The sequence below is a fragment of the Maniola hyperantus genome, chromosome 20 (genome assembly GCF_902806685.2).
Source record: "Maniola hyperantus chromosome 20, iAphHyp1.2, whole genome shotgun sequence".
NCBI lineage: Eukaryota > Metazoa > Arthropoda > Insecta > Lepidoptera > Nymphalidae > Maniola > Maniola hyperantus.
Window position 1 is genome coordinate 11,225,435 of NC_048555.1, and position 18,588 is coordinate 11,244,022.

General features: G+C 37.6%; 1 protein-coding gene across 2 annotated transcripts; it reads left to right on the plus strand.

Annotated features, from left to right (window-relative positions):
* Positions 1-266: 266 nt before the first annotated feature.
* On the plus strand, positions 267-18,032 carry ThrRS (threonine--tRNA ligase). 2 transcript variants are annotated; one of them, XM_034979138.2, is made up of 14 exons: positions 267-471; positions 1,285-1,532; positions 3,151-3,322; positions 3,952-4,029; positions 4,812-5,069; positions 5,768-5,914; positions 7,433-7,542; positions 8,374-8,529; positions 8,972-9,149; positions 10,078-10,200; positions 12,469-12,647; positions 14,070-14,244; positions 15,180-15,294; positions 15,497-18,032. In XM_034979138.2, the coding sequence occupies exons 1-14, from the start codon at positions 397-399 to the stop codon at positions 15,652-15,654; spliced, it is 2,172 nt and encodes a 723-aa protein (XP_034835029.1). In that variant the 5' UTR covers positions 267-396; the 3' UTR covers positions 15,655-18,032. The 2 variants fall into 2 exon arrangements, with proteins under 2 accessions (XP_034835029.1, XP_034835030.1); XM_034979139.2 differs by having other exon boundaries at positions 270-343.
* Positions 18,033-18,588: the final 556 nt, after the last annotated feature.

Genomic DNA, 18,588 nt, shown 5'->3' on the forward strand with positions numbered 1-18,588 from the left:
AAGGCCGCCTTTGCATACAAATGTTTTTAATTTCTTTGTTTTTTGTCTTGGTTATTTCATGTATTGTATGCAGTAAAGTTTTCTATCTTAGAGGTTTTACCGGAAAATCCTAAGGTTTACAGTAACTTGCATTATCTACTAGCATCGTGTACAGAAAAAATTACGCCCACAATGCCCATTATTAATCAGAAATTATTTAGTCTGTGATTTTATTATTCTGTGGGCAGAATTGACATTACAATGACAACGTCATTCAATCTGTCAAAGTGCTGTCAAACGTGAAATCGACAACATGGGCGACTCGGCTGCGGAAAAAGTTCAGAATTTAAATATAAACGAAAAGGCAGGATTTTGTGCATTATATTAAACTTTCACACCTAGTTAGCTACATCAGTGATGTTGAAATTGTTAAAATTACATAGACTCTGCGTGGTCCGCCTCAAAGTGGACTACGCTGCATATGCCACATGGGTTTGTAGGATTTACAAGAAATGCGAAAAAATACATTAAAAAACTACTTTTTATTCATAATTCTACATGTTTACTTTAGTAGTATAGAAATTACAACATTAGTTTTATTGTTAGAACCCCTTATTGCAGTATTTCATCATCCTATACTTTCACTGCATTCGATAACCTGAACATGACTTTCGCGATCAATTTACAGCATATTCACAATAAGAAAGCACTCCTAAATCTTTCTGTTATAGGCAGCGATAGTGAAATCAGTACAAAAGATAGATTTGAAGTAGATTTTCTCGATAGATTTATCTGAGTAACAACCACATAACAAAGGCCTCTGGACCTGGCTGCATATGAGTATATGCTTGTACTGCTCTTATCTAATACATACTTCTAGTCTTGTGCCTGCTTGGTCATCTAAAAGATCACTACTTACTAGTACAATTCAAGCAGTGTGCTAGTTTACTCAAACGTCTCTATTAGTAACCATTCGGTATTTGATTTAGATCTAATAGGGTTTATGGTTAAATTAGTGTTATTGTGCTGAAATTGTAATTATTTAGATACTAGCCCGCGTTTTCGTTCGCGTTAGGTTTTTAAAAATCCCGTGGGAACTGTTTGAATTTCTGGGTTAAAAAGTTGCTTATTTCACTCTCGTCTTTATCTATACCCATGTAGAAAATCACGTCAATCCGTTGCACCGTTGCGACGTGATTGAAGGACAAACACACTTTCGCATTTATAACAAGGGTACTGATTTTAAAAGTGTACATCAGAGATAACTAATATCTCATTTCAATGTAACATTTTCTTTCTTTACAGTCCCAAAAAAAAGCAATGAAAGAAAAGAAGAAAAAAGATGAACCGTCTGGTGGTGGTGCTGCTGAACTGAACCCTTGGCCGGAGTACATCCAGAAACGATTAGACCTATGGGATAAGTACAAGGCTCAATACGAAGAACAGTTAGCTTTGAAGCCAGAATTAAGTATTGTTGTTACGTTACCCGATGGGAAGACGGTAGAGGCAAAAGCATGGAGGACTACACCGTATGATGTTGCCAAGGGTATTAGGTATGATTTTTATGGTATACTTTTATTGTAATTGCTAATCCAGGAGTATATTATGTATTTTCACCACTTTGGAAGTTAGTTAAAAGTATTTATTTTATAAATAAATTAAGTTCATCGTTTTCCTGTATATATGTGTGTGCAATAAAGATTTCAAAATAAATACCTATATGAATCATAATCCATACTAATATTATAAATGCGAAAGTGTGTCTGTCTGTCTATCTGCTAGGTTTTCACGGCCTATCCGTGTAACCGATTTTGTGACGCAATTTGGTAGAGAGATATCTTGCATCCCGGGGAAGGACATAGGCTACTTTTTATCCCGGAAAATCGAAGAGTTCCCACAGGATTTATAAAAACCGAAACTTACGTAAACGAAGTCGCGGGCATCTCCTAGTATTGTATAAAGATAGGCTGTCACACAAAAAATACCTTTATAAAATCAATCGCTTTACACAATTAGTGCTGTTATTCTGTGTAGCTAAATCTTGCTAAAAACGAGATGAAATTACATTCCATAAAAGATGGATTTTTCACTGTTCAAGCATGTTTTAGTGGACACTTTTATTATGAACTCATCATCATCATCATCATCATCATGAGCCACTCATCGCTGGGTCAATAAATAAGGTATATCAGGTTATCTCTGTATGAAATTTCGTCAAAATCAGTTAAGCTGATGGACCATAAAAGACACATACATACTTTCACATTTGTAGGTACTATTAATATAAAAAAGATTTTATTTTTGCATGCCAATTGCCATGTATTATTGAAATATTTGAGTATTCTATTTAGTTGCAATCAACCATCAAATAAATATATGTTTTGCTATGTAGATTATGCATGCAGCTTATAATAGCTCATACACTTAAATTAATCATTCATTTATTAATTGGCAATTTTCAATAAATATGACACCTTATTTATTTGCTCTCAAGCGAGTTTTGGAGTGAATAGTAAGTTCTTTCTTATTTATTTTTATAATTTACTAGCTGCCCTGACGAACTTCGTTCCGCCTAACAGTGGAGTTTTTTAAATTTTTCTCTCCGAAAGAACCATCCTCGTACTTCAAGAAATATAAAAAAAGAATTAGCGAAATCGGTTCAGCTGTTCTTGAGATTTGCGATGACCAACACATTTGGTGATTCATTTTTATATTATAGATTGTAGAGTCTGGAAATTTTGCTCTACTCAAAACTTCTGTGAAATCTGTGTCAATTTAAAAGAAATATTTGCATTGGTTATTCAATTTAATAGCCACCGGATTTTCAGACAGGCTATAAATAAATAAATATTAAAAATTGTTCTTGAAAACTCCTTTTTTTTTCCTGGCATGAAAATGATAAAAATTCTTTAAAAACTTACTAAAATTTTTGACTAATACCAGTGTTTGTAATATAAGTCCCGCTAATTGCTAATTCGCCTGGCCGCCATTTTAGTGACGGCTAGACTGAAGTTTCGAACTGATGGTATATTTTTATTTCGGCTGACGTCATTTCGATGTTAATGAGACATGGTTCCAGTGCAATAGCAATTTGCGGGACTTATAACTAAATATTCCTACCATTGTTAATAAAAAACTACAACTATCATTAGTATTTTTAATTGTTTGCAGCCAAGGCCTAGCCGATTCAACGATCATAGCTCGCGTGAACAATGTACTCTGGGACCTGGACAGGCCTTTGGAAGCGGACTGTAAGTTGGAGCTCCTACGATGGGACAACACAGATGCACAGGCAGTGTTCTGGCATTCCTCGGCACATATGCTTGGAGAAGCCATGGAAAGGGTGAGTTGACCTAAAAAATAGATGGGTATCAAACGCGATGAGACTATCGCGACATTATCCATTTCATAATGATGTTATGTGACAATGGGAAAATATTACAAATATAGTTCGCGACAGGTCGATATGGCATTCGGGGTATGCAGGGGACACCCCGCACACCGCACGTCTCCCGCGCTATCCCGCACCGGGTTAGACCGGGCGCTGTGCGAATGTGCGGGGCGTCCCCACCCCGATCGCCATATCGACCTGTCGCAATGTATGTATAATAATTGTAGTAGGCCGGGCGCACTTGACCCCAAAGTTATGGCTATTACACCGCGCCTTTTCAAAAGCACTGACGGTAACTCTTATCTCTTATAAGAGAGAGGGAGAGAGATACGAGTTAGGGAGAGGTATTTGTTTTTTTTTTGCTTTATTGTGTCGTAAAAAGAGTCGCTATTTATTTAAACGTCTTTTCTGAGTGAACTTTCCTAAGAATTTAGATACCTATAACCCTTGTAGGTACCTCAAAAAACTGACTACCCTCTCTGTCAGGTATAGTTTTAGGCAACTATGTGAGTTTACTTAGCCAAATAGTCTGGATTTAGTTTTTGAAGTTTAGTTTACTGATTATGTTTTTTGTTTTCAAGGTTTACGGTGGATGCTTATGCTACGGCCCGCCGATAGAAGAAGGCTTCTACTATGACATGTTTTATCCAGAGAAAGGGGTAAGGAAACTATCTGCTCTGCCCAGGTTCTTGTAGTGTATGATGAGGTGTAGAAGTGTGACGTAAAAACAAAAAACCGGTCAAGTGCGAGTCGTACTCGCACAAAATTCCATACCATCGTACAAGAAATACTATTTTTTTATTTTCATGGCGGCCATTTTAATTTCATTATTATCACTCTGTGAAAATTTTGACTCTCTACCTATAACTGTTCATGAGATACAGCCCGCTGACAGACAGACTGACGGACAACGGAGGCTTAGTAATAAGGTCCTGTTGGCACCTTGAGGGTATGAAGCTGAAACTCTGAAAATCAGTTGAAAAAAACCCCAAGATATCCATTAATCTGAATTTTATGCTTTTTTATAAAAATACTAGCTGATGCCCGCAACTTCGGTTTTTAAAAATCCCGTGGGAACTCTGATTTTCCGGGATAAAAAGTAGCCTATGTCACTCTCCAGGTAGATAAAGATCTATACCCATGCAAAAATCACGCCAATCCGTTGCACCGTTGCGACGTGATTGAAGGACAAACTAACAAACCAACAAACAAACACACTTTCACACTTATAATAAGGGTACTGATTGTAAATTGATCACTTGAAAAGAGCAACTGCTGAGTTTCTTGCTGGAACGGCATTGTTAATCCGAACCAGTGGTAAATTAAACTAGTTGGCGATTCAAAAGCACTTGTAAAAGTTTACTTGAATAAAAATATATTCTATTCTATTCTATATGCAACTAAAGCCCTTCCTTTTCAAAACTGTCTACACCTTTCACAGATATCATCCACAGACTTCCATGTAATAGAAGGTCTAGTGAAGAAAATAACAAAGGAAAAGCAGAACTTCGAACGGCTAGAGCTGACGAAGGAACAATTACTAGAAATGTTTGACTACAATCCCTTCAAAGTCAGGATCCTGAAGGAAAAGGTGGATACGCCCACCACCACCGTGTATAGATGTGGACCCCTCATCGATCTATGTAGGGGTCCGCATGTAAGGCATACGGGGAAGGTCAAAGCCTTCAAGGTCACTAAGGTATGTACTACTCGGTTTTTATATCTAACTGGCAGCAGCCGAGTTTCTTACTGGTACTTCTCAATAGTGCGGTCATTCCCAACCAGGTCATTCACTTAGCTAAAAAAACCATTGGTGCATGTAACTTATACGCGCAGTTAAAATAAAACTTCTTTGATGCTATGGTAGATATTACGATTAAACTAAAAATAGTCTTGTAAAAATAGAGTTTTCAATCTATGGCCGTAGCTGCTTGGTACATTGAAATACTTCGATAAAAGCAGCCTCAATGCAGCTGTTCTGTTTGGCGGCCTCGATAAAAGATGGCGGCCTCAAAACATAATATGTTCTATTTGTTATACTTTATCAGTCACTCAAGTGTTGTCAACAACTGTACAATGTTTCAACTCGATGCATGCGCGAACGCATAGGTAACGTAACGAACGAACAGGCAAACGGATAGACATTAATATTTAATTATAAGATTTATACTAAAACATGGTCGGTCTTATACTATTTTTTTTTTTTTTTTAAAACATTAGCCATGTTAAATGACTAATATTCCCCTTTTTCCTCTCCAACTAAGCGTGAAGCTTGTGCTAGGAGTAGGTACGACAATAGTGCAACGGGCAGGGTTTGAACCGTCGACCTTTCGGTTTTTAGTCCACTCCTTTACCAGTTGAGCTATTGAGGCTCTAACTATTTTTTAATTGTTGTAGAACTCTTCAACATACTGGGAAGGTAAAGCAGACGCGGAAAGTCTGCAGAGAGTGTATGGTGTATCATTCCCTGACCCCAAACAGTTGAAGCAGTGGGAGGTCATACAGGAAGAGGCCGCTAAGAGGGACCATAGGAAGATTGGCAGGGTGAGTGGTTCTTAAGCAATAGTTAAGTGTTTTAAGGCGAAATGCATGGACTGCTGTCGCCATTATTTTAATTTCGTGATATCTCCTAAGATATTATTCTAAATGAAATGATGCAAAGGGCAATTTTGGTCTAAATTAAACACTTGAGATGACGAAATTTTTTATTTTGATAAGGACTAATACTATGATAGTAAAAACACCTCCGAAATTAAAGCTTTGTTTTAGACCACATTTCAAAACCATAAAAAGGGTTATTGTGAGCCTACCGTAAAAGATAGATATATGCTATCGCGGACTTTTTTTAGAGCTGCTTAAGAGGTACAACTTCACCGAACATTGTTTTCGTGTAACTTTAACTATTTACGCAGCGCACGCCACAATTAGACGGTTTTTTTCACATTATTGCAATTTTCGTAAGGATCTCGATATTTTTTGAAAATAAAATATAGCCTATGTCACTCAAGAATAATGTAGTTTTCTACTGGTGAAAGAATTTTTAAAATCGGTTCAGTAGTTCCAAAGATTACCCCCTACAAACAAACTTAACGACATTACCTCTTAGATATAATATTAGTATAGACTAGCTTATGCTCGCGACTTCGTTCGCATGGAATACACAAATTTCAAACCCCTATTTCACCCCCTTAGGAATTGAATTTTCAAAAATCCTTTCTTAGCGGATGCCTACGTAATAATAGCTATCTGCATGCCAAATTTCAGCCCGATACGTCCAGTAGTTTGAGCTGTGCGTTGATAGATCAGTCTGTCTGTCAGTCAGTCACCTTTCCATTTTATTTATTTAGAAGAAGAAGACTAGCGTATGCTCGCGACTTCGTCCGCGTGGAATACACAAATTTCAAACCCCTATTTCACCCCCTTAGGAATTGAATTTTCAAAAATCCTTTCTTAGCGGATGCCTACGTAATAATAGCTATCTGCATGCCAAATTTCAGCCCGATCCGTCCAGTAGTTTGAGCTGTGCGTTGATAGATCAGTCAGTCAGTCAGTCACCTTTCCATTTTATTTATTTAAGACTAGCTTATGCTCGCGACTTCGTCCGCGTGGACTACAAAAACTTCAAACCCCTATTTTATCCCCTTAGGGGTTGAATTTTCAAAAATCCTTTCTTAGCGGACGTCTACATCATAATAGCTATCTGCATGCCAAATTTCAGCCCGATCCGTCCAGTAGTTTGAGCTGTGCGTTGATAGATCAGTCAGTCAGTCAGTCAGTCAGTCACCTTTTCCTTTTATATATATAGAAGAAGAAGACTAGCGTATGCTCGCGACTTCATCCGCGTGAACTACACAAATTTCAATCCCCTATTTCACCCCCTTAGGAATTGAATTTTCAAAAATCCTTTCTTAGCGGATGCCTGCGTAATAATAGCTATCTGCATGCCAAATTTCAGCCCGATCCGTCCAGTAGTTTGAGCTGTGCGTTGATAGATCAGTCAGTCAGTCAGTCACCTTTCCCTTTTATATATTCAGATTTATTATAGGTACTGTTTATTTACAGGAGCAAGAGTTATACTTCTTCCACGAGCTGTCACCCGGCTCGTGTTTCTTCCAGCCGCGAGGCGCACACATATACAACACTTTAGTTAACTTTATAAGGGAGGAGTATAGGTAATTATATGTTTTTTAAGATAAGGCGATAAGGCCGCCTTTACATGCTACAGCTATTAGATTAAGATCCTTGTATGCGCTAGTCTATAAATAAATAAATAATTTTTTTATGTTTACTTGTGTTGTGTGCAATAAAGTGATAAAAAATAACATTTTTAAATTTATAATTTAACTAGCTTATGCCCGCGACTTCGTCCGCGTGGACTACACAATTTTTATCCCCTATTTTAGCCCCTTAGGGGTTAAATTTTCAAAAATCCTTTCTTGGCGGATGTCTACGTCATAATAGCCATCTGTATGCCAAATTTCAGCCCGATCAAATAGAAACCTTATAGGATCACTTTGCTGTTTGTCTGTCTGTCTGTCTGTCAAGAAACCTATAGGGGGTACCCTATAGGTTAATATATAAATAGGGGTCAATGGGAAGGTATTTCCATTGACCTAAAATCATGAAATTTGGTAGGTAGGTAGATCTAATAAACTAATATTACTATACCAAGTTGGGTATCATATGAAAGGGCTTTACCCGTACATTCTAAAACAGATTTTTATTTATTGTTATGCGTAAAAAATACGACTGTAGTACGGAACCCTCGGCGCGGGAGTCTGACTCGCACTTGGCGGGTGTTTCTATTTAGAGTCTCAATAGCTCAACGTGTGCAGGAGTGGACTGAAAACCGAAAGGTCGACGGTTCAATCCCCGCCCGTTGCACTATTGTCGTACCTACTCCTAGCACAAGCTTGACGCTTTGTTGGAGAGGAAAGGGGAATATTAGTCATTTAACATGGCTAATATATTTTTTTTTAATATATATTTGTCTTTTGTTATAGAAAGCGCGGTTTCCACGAAGTGGTGACGCCGAATATGTACAACGCCAAGCTGTGGCAGACGTCAGGCCACTGGGCGCATTACGCTGAGAACATGTTCTCCTTCGAAGTCGAGAAGGAGACCTTCGCGCTCAAACCCATGAACTGTCCTGGACATTGGTGAGATATCAATCCATCATACAATCAATCAGCCTGTTTGCGTCCACTGCTGGACGTAGGCCTTCGAACTGTCACAACTACTAAATAAAACCAAGGTCCACAGACTCACAGTACAAAGGTACACAAATATTTACTACTTAATATTATAAACTGTTTTAAAAGGAAAATATTAATAAAACTAATATACATATCAAAAATAAGTAATAAATTGTAATTAATAATAAATTTTACTATTACTGCTAGGTTTATAATATTATAATTATTCTAAAAAAAAAATTTTGCCGACGGAATATTTTTATTTCGGCTGACATCACGCCGATGGTAATGAGCCGTGGTTCCAGCGCAATAGCAATTTGCGGGACTAATACTACAATTTTTCATGATTTTTCTGCAAATATCGTCAAAATATCTTTTTTTTTTATAAATGTTTTCTCTTCCTCAGCCTGATGTTCGACAACCGTACCAGGTCTTGGAGGGAACTGCCTCTCCGTATGGCAGACTTTGGAGTTCTTCACAGGAACGAGTTAAGCGGCGCTCTCACCGGCCTGACTCGTGTGAGACGCTTCCAACAGGACGACGCGCATATATTCTGTGCGCCGCAACATATTGAACAGGAAATGGTAAGCTTACTTTTAACGAATACCGCATCAGGTCTTGGAGGAAACTGCCTCTCCGTATGGCAGACTTTGGATTGCTTCACAGGAACGAGTTAAGCGGCGCTCTCACCGGCCTGACTCGTGTGAGACGCTTCCAACAGGACGACGCGCATATATTCTGTGCGCCGCAACATATTGAACAGGAAATGGTAAGCTTACTTTTAACGAATACCGCATCAGGTCTTGGAGGGAACTGCCTCTCCGTATGGCAGACTTTGGAGTTCTTTACAGGAACGAGTTAAGCGGCGCTCTCACCGGCCTGACTCGTGTGAGACGCTTCCAGCAGGACGACGCGCATATATTCTGTGCGCCGCAACATATTGAACAGGAAATGGTAAGGAAATTTCGTTGACTAAATCATGCAAAATAACTTACCTATTGTATATTTACCGGTCTATCAATCCGCATTTGCGTAGTAGACAATGGCCAAACCCTTTTCATTCTAAAAGGAGACCCGTGCTCAGTAGTGAGTCGGCGATGGCTTGATGTATTTTGTTACTAGCTGATGCCCGCGACTTAGTCCGCGTGGATTTACGTTTTTCAAAATCCCGCGGGAACTCTTTGATTTTCCGGGATAAAAAGTAGCCTATGTGTTAATCCAGGGTATAATCTATCTTCATTCCAAATTTCAGCCAAATCCGTCCAGTAGTTTTTGCGTGAAGGAGTAACAAACATACACACACACACACACACACATATAATTTTTCGCCTTTACAATATTAGTCGGGATTTACTCTGATTTATGTTGTGTACGATAAAAGTATATTTATTTACAATAATCAACGGTGCACGCACGCATGCACGCACACACACACACACACACACACACACACACACATACATACATACATACAGACATACATATCAACATCGTTACTTATCTTTATTCCAGGTCGGCTGTCTAGAGTTCCTACAGTTTGTGTACGGAACATTCGGGTTCACATTCCAATTGAAACTGTCCACCAGACCGGAGAAGTACCTCGGAGACCTTGCCAGTTGGAACCAAGCTGAAAAGGTATGTATGCAATGCTTAAATAGGTACCTACTATCCAAGCAAAGCTGGGGTGGATCACCTAGATCACTTACACACATACTGGTACTGATTCTGAGCACAACCAAATTTTAGAGTATTCGCATACTCTTCTTGCTAATATAATATGAAAAGGACTGACGCAGTTTGACAGTTTTAAATTTAATTTTTAGATAGTAAAACCCGTGATTTTAGCGCACTGTCGCGAGTCTACTGTTTAAATTTGTAGCGTGCACTAAAATTTAGAGTCTTTAAATGTAAAGTCCATGTTCTGTCCCTTCTTATCATTGTTAAAAAGAAAAGGATGCAGATACTCTAAATTTAGTTTAGAGAAAGACAACGAAATCGGTGCCAATGCCCATTCGAGTATGAACAAATGTACTGTCTTCAAGATTTTTGTATTACCATCAAATCAAATTCCATTTCAATGACATGATCAGAATATTTGTAGAAAAAATTAACGAAAACGGTTTCCGCATTTCAGAAATAATTTTTTTTTTTTTTTTTTTTTTTTCCTACCATAAAGCACCATTATAAAATGGCAGCTTTATTACTACTACCATCTAGCCTATGGGCTAATAAGTAATATTATTCTAGCTTAAACTTCTACTTATGATTAATTTTTAAATCTAATTTACAGTCCAATAACTGTCCTTAGTTTATTCTAACACGTACTTACAGTTCACTATGTTCTTGTGACCTAGAAAAATAAAGTAGCACAAGCACTATTACACAAACGCTGCACTTATGTACTTTTTAACACTAATTCGAACGGCTTGGTTCTTTTGAGCCTCCTTTTGATATCCATGTTATCTAGAAGCTTCACAGCCTCCAAATTAACATGATGGCGAAGTCGATGTTGGTGAGCTTCTGCGTACTTTTGGATGATTTTGTTTACGAACTCTATCTTAAGGTCCCTGTGGAGATCGTGATTTCTTACATACCAGGGTGCATTTGTTATTTCCCTGAGTACTTTGTTCTGGAATCTCTGTATTACTTGAACATTGGTCGGTTTAGTACACCCCCAGAGTTGTATACCATACGTCCATACAGGCATCAGAACTTGCTTGTATAGCATAAGTTTATTATGTAATGAGAGCGTGGAATGCCTTCCAAGCAGCCAATACATTTTTTTGTAGCGTAATTCTAACTCCTCACGTTTCTTTTTAACATGAGCTTTCCATCGAAGCTTTGCGTCAAGCGTCATACCCAAGTACTTCGCTGTATTTACGTAGGGAATAAGTTGCCGATTTAGATAAATTGGGTGATAATTTGGTAACTTATTGGTAAAATCTATATGCATAGATTTCGACTCGTTTAGCTTAATTCGCCACTTTATAGTCCAATCGTTGACTTTATTTATGGCAGCTTGAACTTTTTCTACTGCTTCTTCGTGACTTTCTCCAGTTGCTATTATGGCAGTATCATCAGCGAATGTTGCAATAGTGTTATTTTCTAGTGCTGGAATATCACAGGTGTATAATAAGTACAGGACCGGACCTAAGACACTTCCTTGTGGTACCCCAGCTTTAATTTCCTTGAGTTCAGAATACGCATCTTCTTGACGAACTCTAAACCATCTATTTGAGATGTATGATTCAAGAATATCTGCAAATGACTTTGGTAGCATATTTCTGAGTTTATAGATAAGCCCTTCGTGCCACACTTTATCGAAAGCTTGCGCTACGTCTAAAAAGACTGTAGAACACACTTTCTTATTTTCTAATGATTTCTCTATTCAGAAATAATAACCATAAAAAATGTCAATATTGTGAGGTAGGTGGGTTCAGATAAAAAGTAAAAAACCGGCCAAGTGCGAATCGGACTCGCGCACTGAGGGTTCCGTAGTACAATCGTATTTTATCGACATTTTGCACGATAAATCAAAAACTACTTACTAGATCTCGTTCAAACTAATTTTCGGTGGAAGTTTGCATGGTAATGTACATTATATATTTTTTTTAGTTTTATCATTTTCTTATTTTAGAAGTTACAGGGGGGGGGGGCGGACATTTTACCACTTTGGACGTGTCTCTGGCGCAAACTATTCAGTTTAGATTTTTTTTATTATTAGTAACCTCATTTTCATTTTTGAAGACCTATCCACAGATAACCCCACATGTATGGATTTGATGAAAAAATTTTTTTTGAGTTTCAGTTCTAAGTATGGGGAACCCCAAAATTTATTGTTTTTTTTCTATTTTTGACAGACAGACAGTTTCATATTTATAATATTACTATGAATTTTTCTAGGCTCTAGAAGAATCCCTGAACAAATTCGGCAAGCCATGGCAATTAAACCCTGGCGATGGTGCGTTCTACGGGCCCAAGATAGACATCACCATACAGGATGCTCTCAAACGGTCTCATCAGTGCGCCACCATACAACTAGACTTCCAGCTGCCTGAGAGATTCAACCTCAGCTATGTCAGGTAAGCCAGTTTATTTATTTATTTTATTTATTTATTTCCACAAACAAAAACACTTACAATATTGGTTTCTTCGTGCTCGTAAGCGTTTGGCGGCTTGTCTGAGCACTGCACATTCCTCTGTCGTTAGTAGTCTAAGGGGGCGTACATAAATTGCGTGAGGTGTTTTTTGAATTTTCTGTCCCTCCCTCCCCCCCTGGTGAGATGTCGTGAGATTTTATTCAACCCCCTCCCCCATCCCCCAATCTCACGTGAGATTTTTCAAAATATTGTGGGTTTCTTACGTAAACGCGTTAGATTGTTATTGTAAAAAGGAAAAAAAAGTTGTTTCATGCTTTTATTTATGACTAGTTAAGACTAGTAATCAATATTATGTTATAGCCTCGATAGCTCAACGGTTAAAGGAGCAGACTGAAAACCGAAAGGTGGCCGGTTCGAATCCCACCCGTTGCACTATTGTCGTACCTACTCCTAGCACAAGCTTTACGCTTAGTTGGAGGGGAAAGGGGAATATTAGTCAGCAATTAACTTGGCTAATATTCTTTAAAAAAAAAAATTGCTGAGAGTTATAAGTGTAATAAAAATTTAACAATAGAATACTTAAATCGTATTACGATTACGCTTAAGATTAAATCTTAAGCATGTACAATCTGGATTAAATGGACCAAAATAGTATAATATTTTTTTGTTTCAATCAGAAAATTCCCCCCCCCCCCCCCCCTCCAACGTAAGATTAGATGAGATTTGACTCGACCCCCTCCCCCCCCTTAAACATCTCACGTAATTTATGCCCCCTAATATTCTAGGTCGGTATGTGCATATTATGAACCTAATGTAGGTAGTTTAAAAAATAAAATATGTACGCGTAAACAAGTTTCATTTTTTTTTTTTTTTAAATTTATTTATTCATAATAATTTTACATAGTTTCCTACATATCTATCTCGCCAAACTGGTGGGCCAGTTTGTTGGCGAGGTGGCGCTCTTAACACTGTACATAACTTACTACTATATTTCCTTAACGCTATTCACATACCTATATCTATTATTATAATAAAACTGTACTACATACTAATTTAAACCTACCTACTTCACTAAAAGATAAACTAACACAATTGAGTATTTCTGCATACGAGTTGGACCTCGCCACGCTAAAATGCACCATGCCACACAAGTTGATGACAAGAGTGTATGGTCGAGCCGAACGCATGAGAAATTCAGTCACACTTTACAAAAAAAAAACGCTAATTTGTAATCGCGCGTAGAATAGAATAGAATAGAATGTTTTTTTTATTCATGTAAACTTTTTAACAGTGCTTATGAATAGTCAGGTAGTTTTAATTTACCACTGGTTCGGAATGCCGTTCCTGCGTGCGTTCCGTTGCGTGCGTAAAAGTCACACGCACGATTTTTTTCTTTTTTTTCAGTGAAACTGGCGATAAGAAACGACCAGTGATCATCCACAGAGCAATCCTCGGGTCAGTTGAGCGAATGATCGCGATCCTCAGCGAGTCGTATGCCGGCAAGTGGCCCTTCTGGCTCAGTCCGCGACAGGCGCGCGTCGTGCCCGTGGGACCCGCCTTCGATGACTACGCCGTGCAAGTGAGTCTAACTTCACGCCCAGTGCCCGACAGAGCGAATCTTGCAGAGTAATCTTCAGCTGAGCGATTCTTAGGAAATCATGCCAAGTTGGGACAAGCGATCCTTAGCGAGCCGAGCGAGCTTTCTTCAACGAGTGGTGCCGAGCGATTGCTCTTCGACAAGTCGTGCCGAGCGGTCCTTAGCGAGAGGTACCGAACGATCTTCAGCAAGTCAGTCGAGCGTTCTTCAACAAATCATGCCGAGCGATCCTCAGCGAATTTTGCCGAACGATTTGAAAAGAGATTGCCCATTTTCTTAGGAGCTTTGGGCCCCCCCTAATATAATTGTTATGTCACCATGGTTTTAATTTTATTTTGTAGACAAATAATTAACTCTTTATATTCTGCAAACGATTTCTATTTATTCACCCTGGTTATAAAGAAATCTTATTTTTTATATTGCTGATATTGAGGTTATATTTAATTAATACTTCTTCAAAATAAATGCATGTTTACGATTCTAACTGTAATTGTGGATATTTTCAATAATAGAGTGAAAAAAGTCGTTATAAAACATAATCGTAAAAAAATAACACATTTAAAAAAAATTAATTTCAGTTTTGACACGACCCACAAAAGAGGGCCCGGCCCGTTCACGGGCGATCTCCTTTGTACTTTTATTTCTATTTTTAGGGTTCCGTACCTCAAAAGGAAAAACAGAACCCTTATAGGATCATTTTGTTGTCTGTCTCTCTGTCTGTCTGTCCCTTTGTCTGTCTGTCCGTCTGTCTGTCTGTCAAGAAACCTACAGGGTTATTCCCGTTGACCTAGAATCATGAAATTTGGCAGGTAGGTAGGTAGGTCTTGTAGCTGACATTAGAAGAAAAAATTGAAATTTGAGTTTTACTGTCATTTCGACTTTTGTATTTGGTCTTATGGCATTGTTTCCTGGGACAGGTGAACGAGATACTAAACTCCAGTGGGTTCATGTGCGAAGTGGACACTGATGCTGGAGACACACTCAACAAGAAAGTGAGGAACGCGCAGCTCGCGCAGTTCAACTATATTTTAGGTGAGTGTATGTAATGCGAAATGTGGATCTCTGAATATCCGGTAAAAGGTAGTGGTCGCCGTCAGCGGATATTCTGAGATCCGAATTTTCGAACTTGGATGGCATTAAAATGACAATTTTGTGAAATTACAGTTATTGACTATATTGGAATAACTGTGTGATATTATAACAACTAGAATTATTTTAATCGACTTGATTTCAGTTGTGGGTGAAAAAGAGAAGACATCTCGTACAGTGAACGTGCGTACTCGCGACAACAAGGTGCACGGGGAGATGTCCATCGATGAACTGATCCAGCATCTGAACAAGCTGCAAGTGGAGAAGACCCTCTCCGATGATAGCGATCTACTTAAGTTTTAATTATAACTAAGCTTACTTTGGTATTTCAGTTAGTGAAAAATAAAAAATAAATTATAATGCATCCAAAATAAGAAAGGGAAAAGTTTCCGCCATGTTGTGATGTATATCTTGACTAGCTGATATCAGCCCGCGACTTCGTCTTTAGGTTCCGAAAATCCCGTGGGAACTCATTAATTTTCCGAGATAAAAAGTAGCCTATGTCACTCTCCAGGTCTTTAACTGTACTCATACAAAAAAATCACGACAATCCGTTGCGACGTGATTGAAGGACAAACTAATAAACAAATAAACACACTTTCGCATTTATAATGTGGGTAGTCAGCGAAAAAGAGAATTCGTCTCGTACAGTGAACGTTCGTACTCGCGACAACAAGGTGCACGGGGAGATGTCCATCGATGAACTGATCCAGCATCTGAACAAGCTGCAAGTGGAGAAGACCCTCTCCGATGACAGTGATCTACTTCAATTTTAACTATAAACTAAGCTTATTTTGGTATTTCAGTTAGTGACAAATAAAAAATAAACTATAATGCATCCAAACTAAGAAAGGGAAAAGTTTCCGCTATTTTGTGTCGACTAGCTGATGCCCGCGACTTCGACTGGGAACTCATGAATTTTCCGAGATAAAAAGTAGCCTATGTCACTCGCCAGGTCTTTAAACAAAAAAATCACGTCAATCCGTTCTCCGTTGCGACGTGATTGATGGACAAACGAAGAAACCAATAAACAAACAAACACAATGTAACAATACTGTACTAATTTGTAATGTGGGTAGTCCGCGAGAAAGAGAAGACATCCCGTACAGTGAACGTGTGTACTCGCGACAACAAGGTGCATGGGGAGATGTCCATCGATGAACTGATCCAATTTTATTTGGTAGTTGAATAAAAAAAAAACTAAAACTCAAAATATGTTTTCAAAATTTTATTTTGAGACCTTTAGTACCAATTTTATACATACATAAGCTGTGGTAGCCTAGTGGTTAGGACGTCAGCCTTCCAATCGGAGGTCGGGGGTTCGATCCCGGGCACGCATCTCTAACTTTTCGGAGTTATGTGCGTTTTTAAGTAATTAAAATATCACTTGCTTTAACGTTGAAGGAAAACATCGTGAGGAAACTTGCATGCCTGCGAGTTCTCAAAGGTGTGTGAAGTCTGCCAATCCGCACTTAGCCAGCGTGGTAGACTATGGCCAAAAACCCTTCTCACTCTGAGAGGAGACCTGTGCTCTGTAGTGAGCCGGTGATAGGTTGATCATGATGATGATGATGATGAGTATCAATTTTGAGCTATACGTGCCAGCTCTTGTCGTTGTCTTAGTTCGCGATGTTCTCTCGTTTCGGTTTCGTTGGTCGCGTCAAAAAGGCTACGAAATGTGTAGCTTTGAATCATTTTACGATTGAAGTACTCATTTTTCGCGAAAAATTCATAGCCGCGATTATATAACGGCGCGATTGTAGAGCAATCTTTATAAAAAGTTCCAGTTATTTCTGTTAAAAAAGGTAGTTTATTTTTCTGATCAGGATTTAAAATAATCAAAATGTCCAATAAATTGAGACTGATTCAATAATGAATTAATGATTTTAACTTTTTAAGTTCTAAATAGTGTCTTTACTTTTATTTATTATATTTCGTTTAAAAATGTCTTCTGCTAGGGATACCATTTACTGCTGCATTTTTCCTCATTAAAAAGGTGTTGATTTGTTTAATTCATCATTAATTATTATTTGTCGCGCATTTGCTAACCATATGATGGTTTCATTTTTATTTATTATTTTGTATATTATATATTAGTGCTTATTGGTTGGTACACAAAACTTAAGCTTTTAATATTTAAGTACCTCCCAGTACTTAATAATTCTTTGCCTTTTACATAGTGAAAGGGACAGCAAAACTTTTGTCAAAAAATAAAGTTTAGTGTACAACCAAATTAACACTATTGTTGCTTGTGAAACACTGCATAAGTCTAATTATCGAGATTTTATCGGCTATTGGCCGGAATCGATAAACGATCTATCTTTAAAACTCTGGAGATAAGTTATAATATAACATTTTTTTAGTTCAAAATAACCATTGGTACATTTTTAACAATGTTGCTTACTTATCGACAGATCGATTTTAATTTAGACTGATAAAGAACGAAAAAATATCCTATAAGAGGTACATGTAAGTACCTCTTATAGGATATTTTTTTTATTTTTAGTCTTATATTTTTCATGAAAAAGATCAAAATTGCTACATATTTTCAAAAACATCCCGATCTATTTTCAGTCGGTATAAAAAAATCTTTAATAATGGCTTATACAGTTTAGTTTATAAGCGACAAACATTATAATAATACTTAAGTATGGAGATTGAATAAAACTACTGAAATAATATATTTTTGTTTTTATTATCACCACCTTATGTATAGAGAGAGCTAGTGGAAAATTTTGAGGAGTAACATACCACAAAATAGCTGTATTGACTTTATCCAAGATTTCACTTAATAGTAAAATCTCTTTCTAATGAAAGAGAAGACTAAGGGCGTTTGTGCACTCATCCGTATTCGTGTTTTTACCTACATAAAAACACGAATACGAACCGAATATGGATGAGTGCACAAACGCCCTGACTCGGAGAAAGTTCCTATATTATATGAAAAAACAAAAGTACTCGCCCAAAATTTTCCACGAGTTCTTAGACGATTATAAAAATAGACATTTAGCATTTCGAATGCTTTATGAATTAAATATGGAATGTAAAGAAAAGTTATTCTTACAAAAGTAGAAAATTATGCTAACCATTTTAAAGCTCAAGTAAATAAAATAAAAACAAATAAGGTACCTAAGTATATTATTTAAATTGCATATCACTGCATCACAAATCGACTAGGATTTTATATATAAATAGAAGACGTTAAAAATATTGCTGTTACAGTAGATAGGCTTTTTT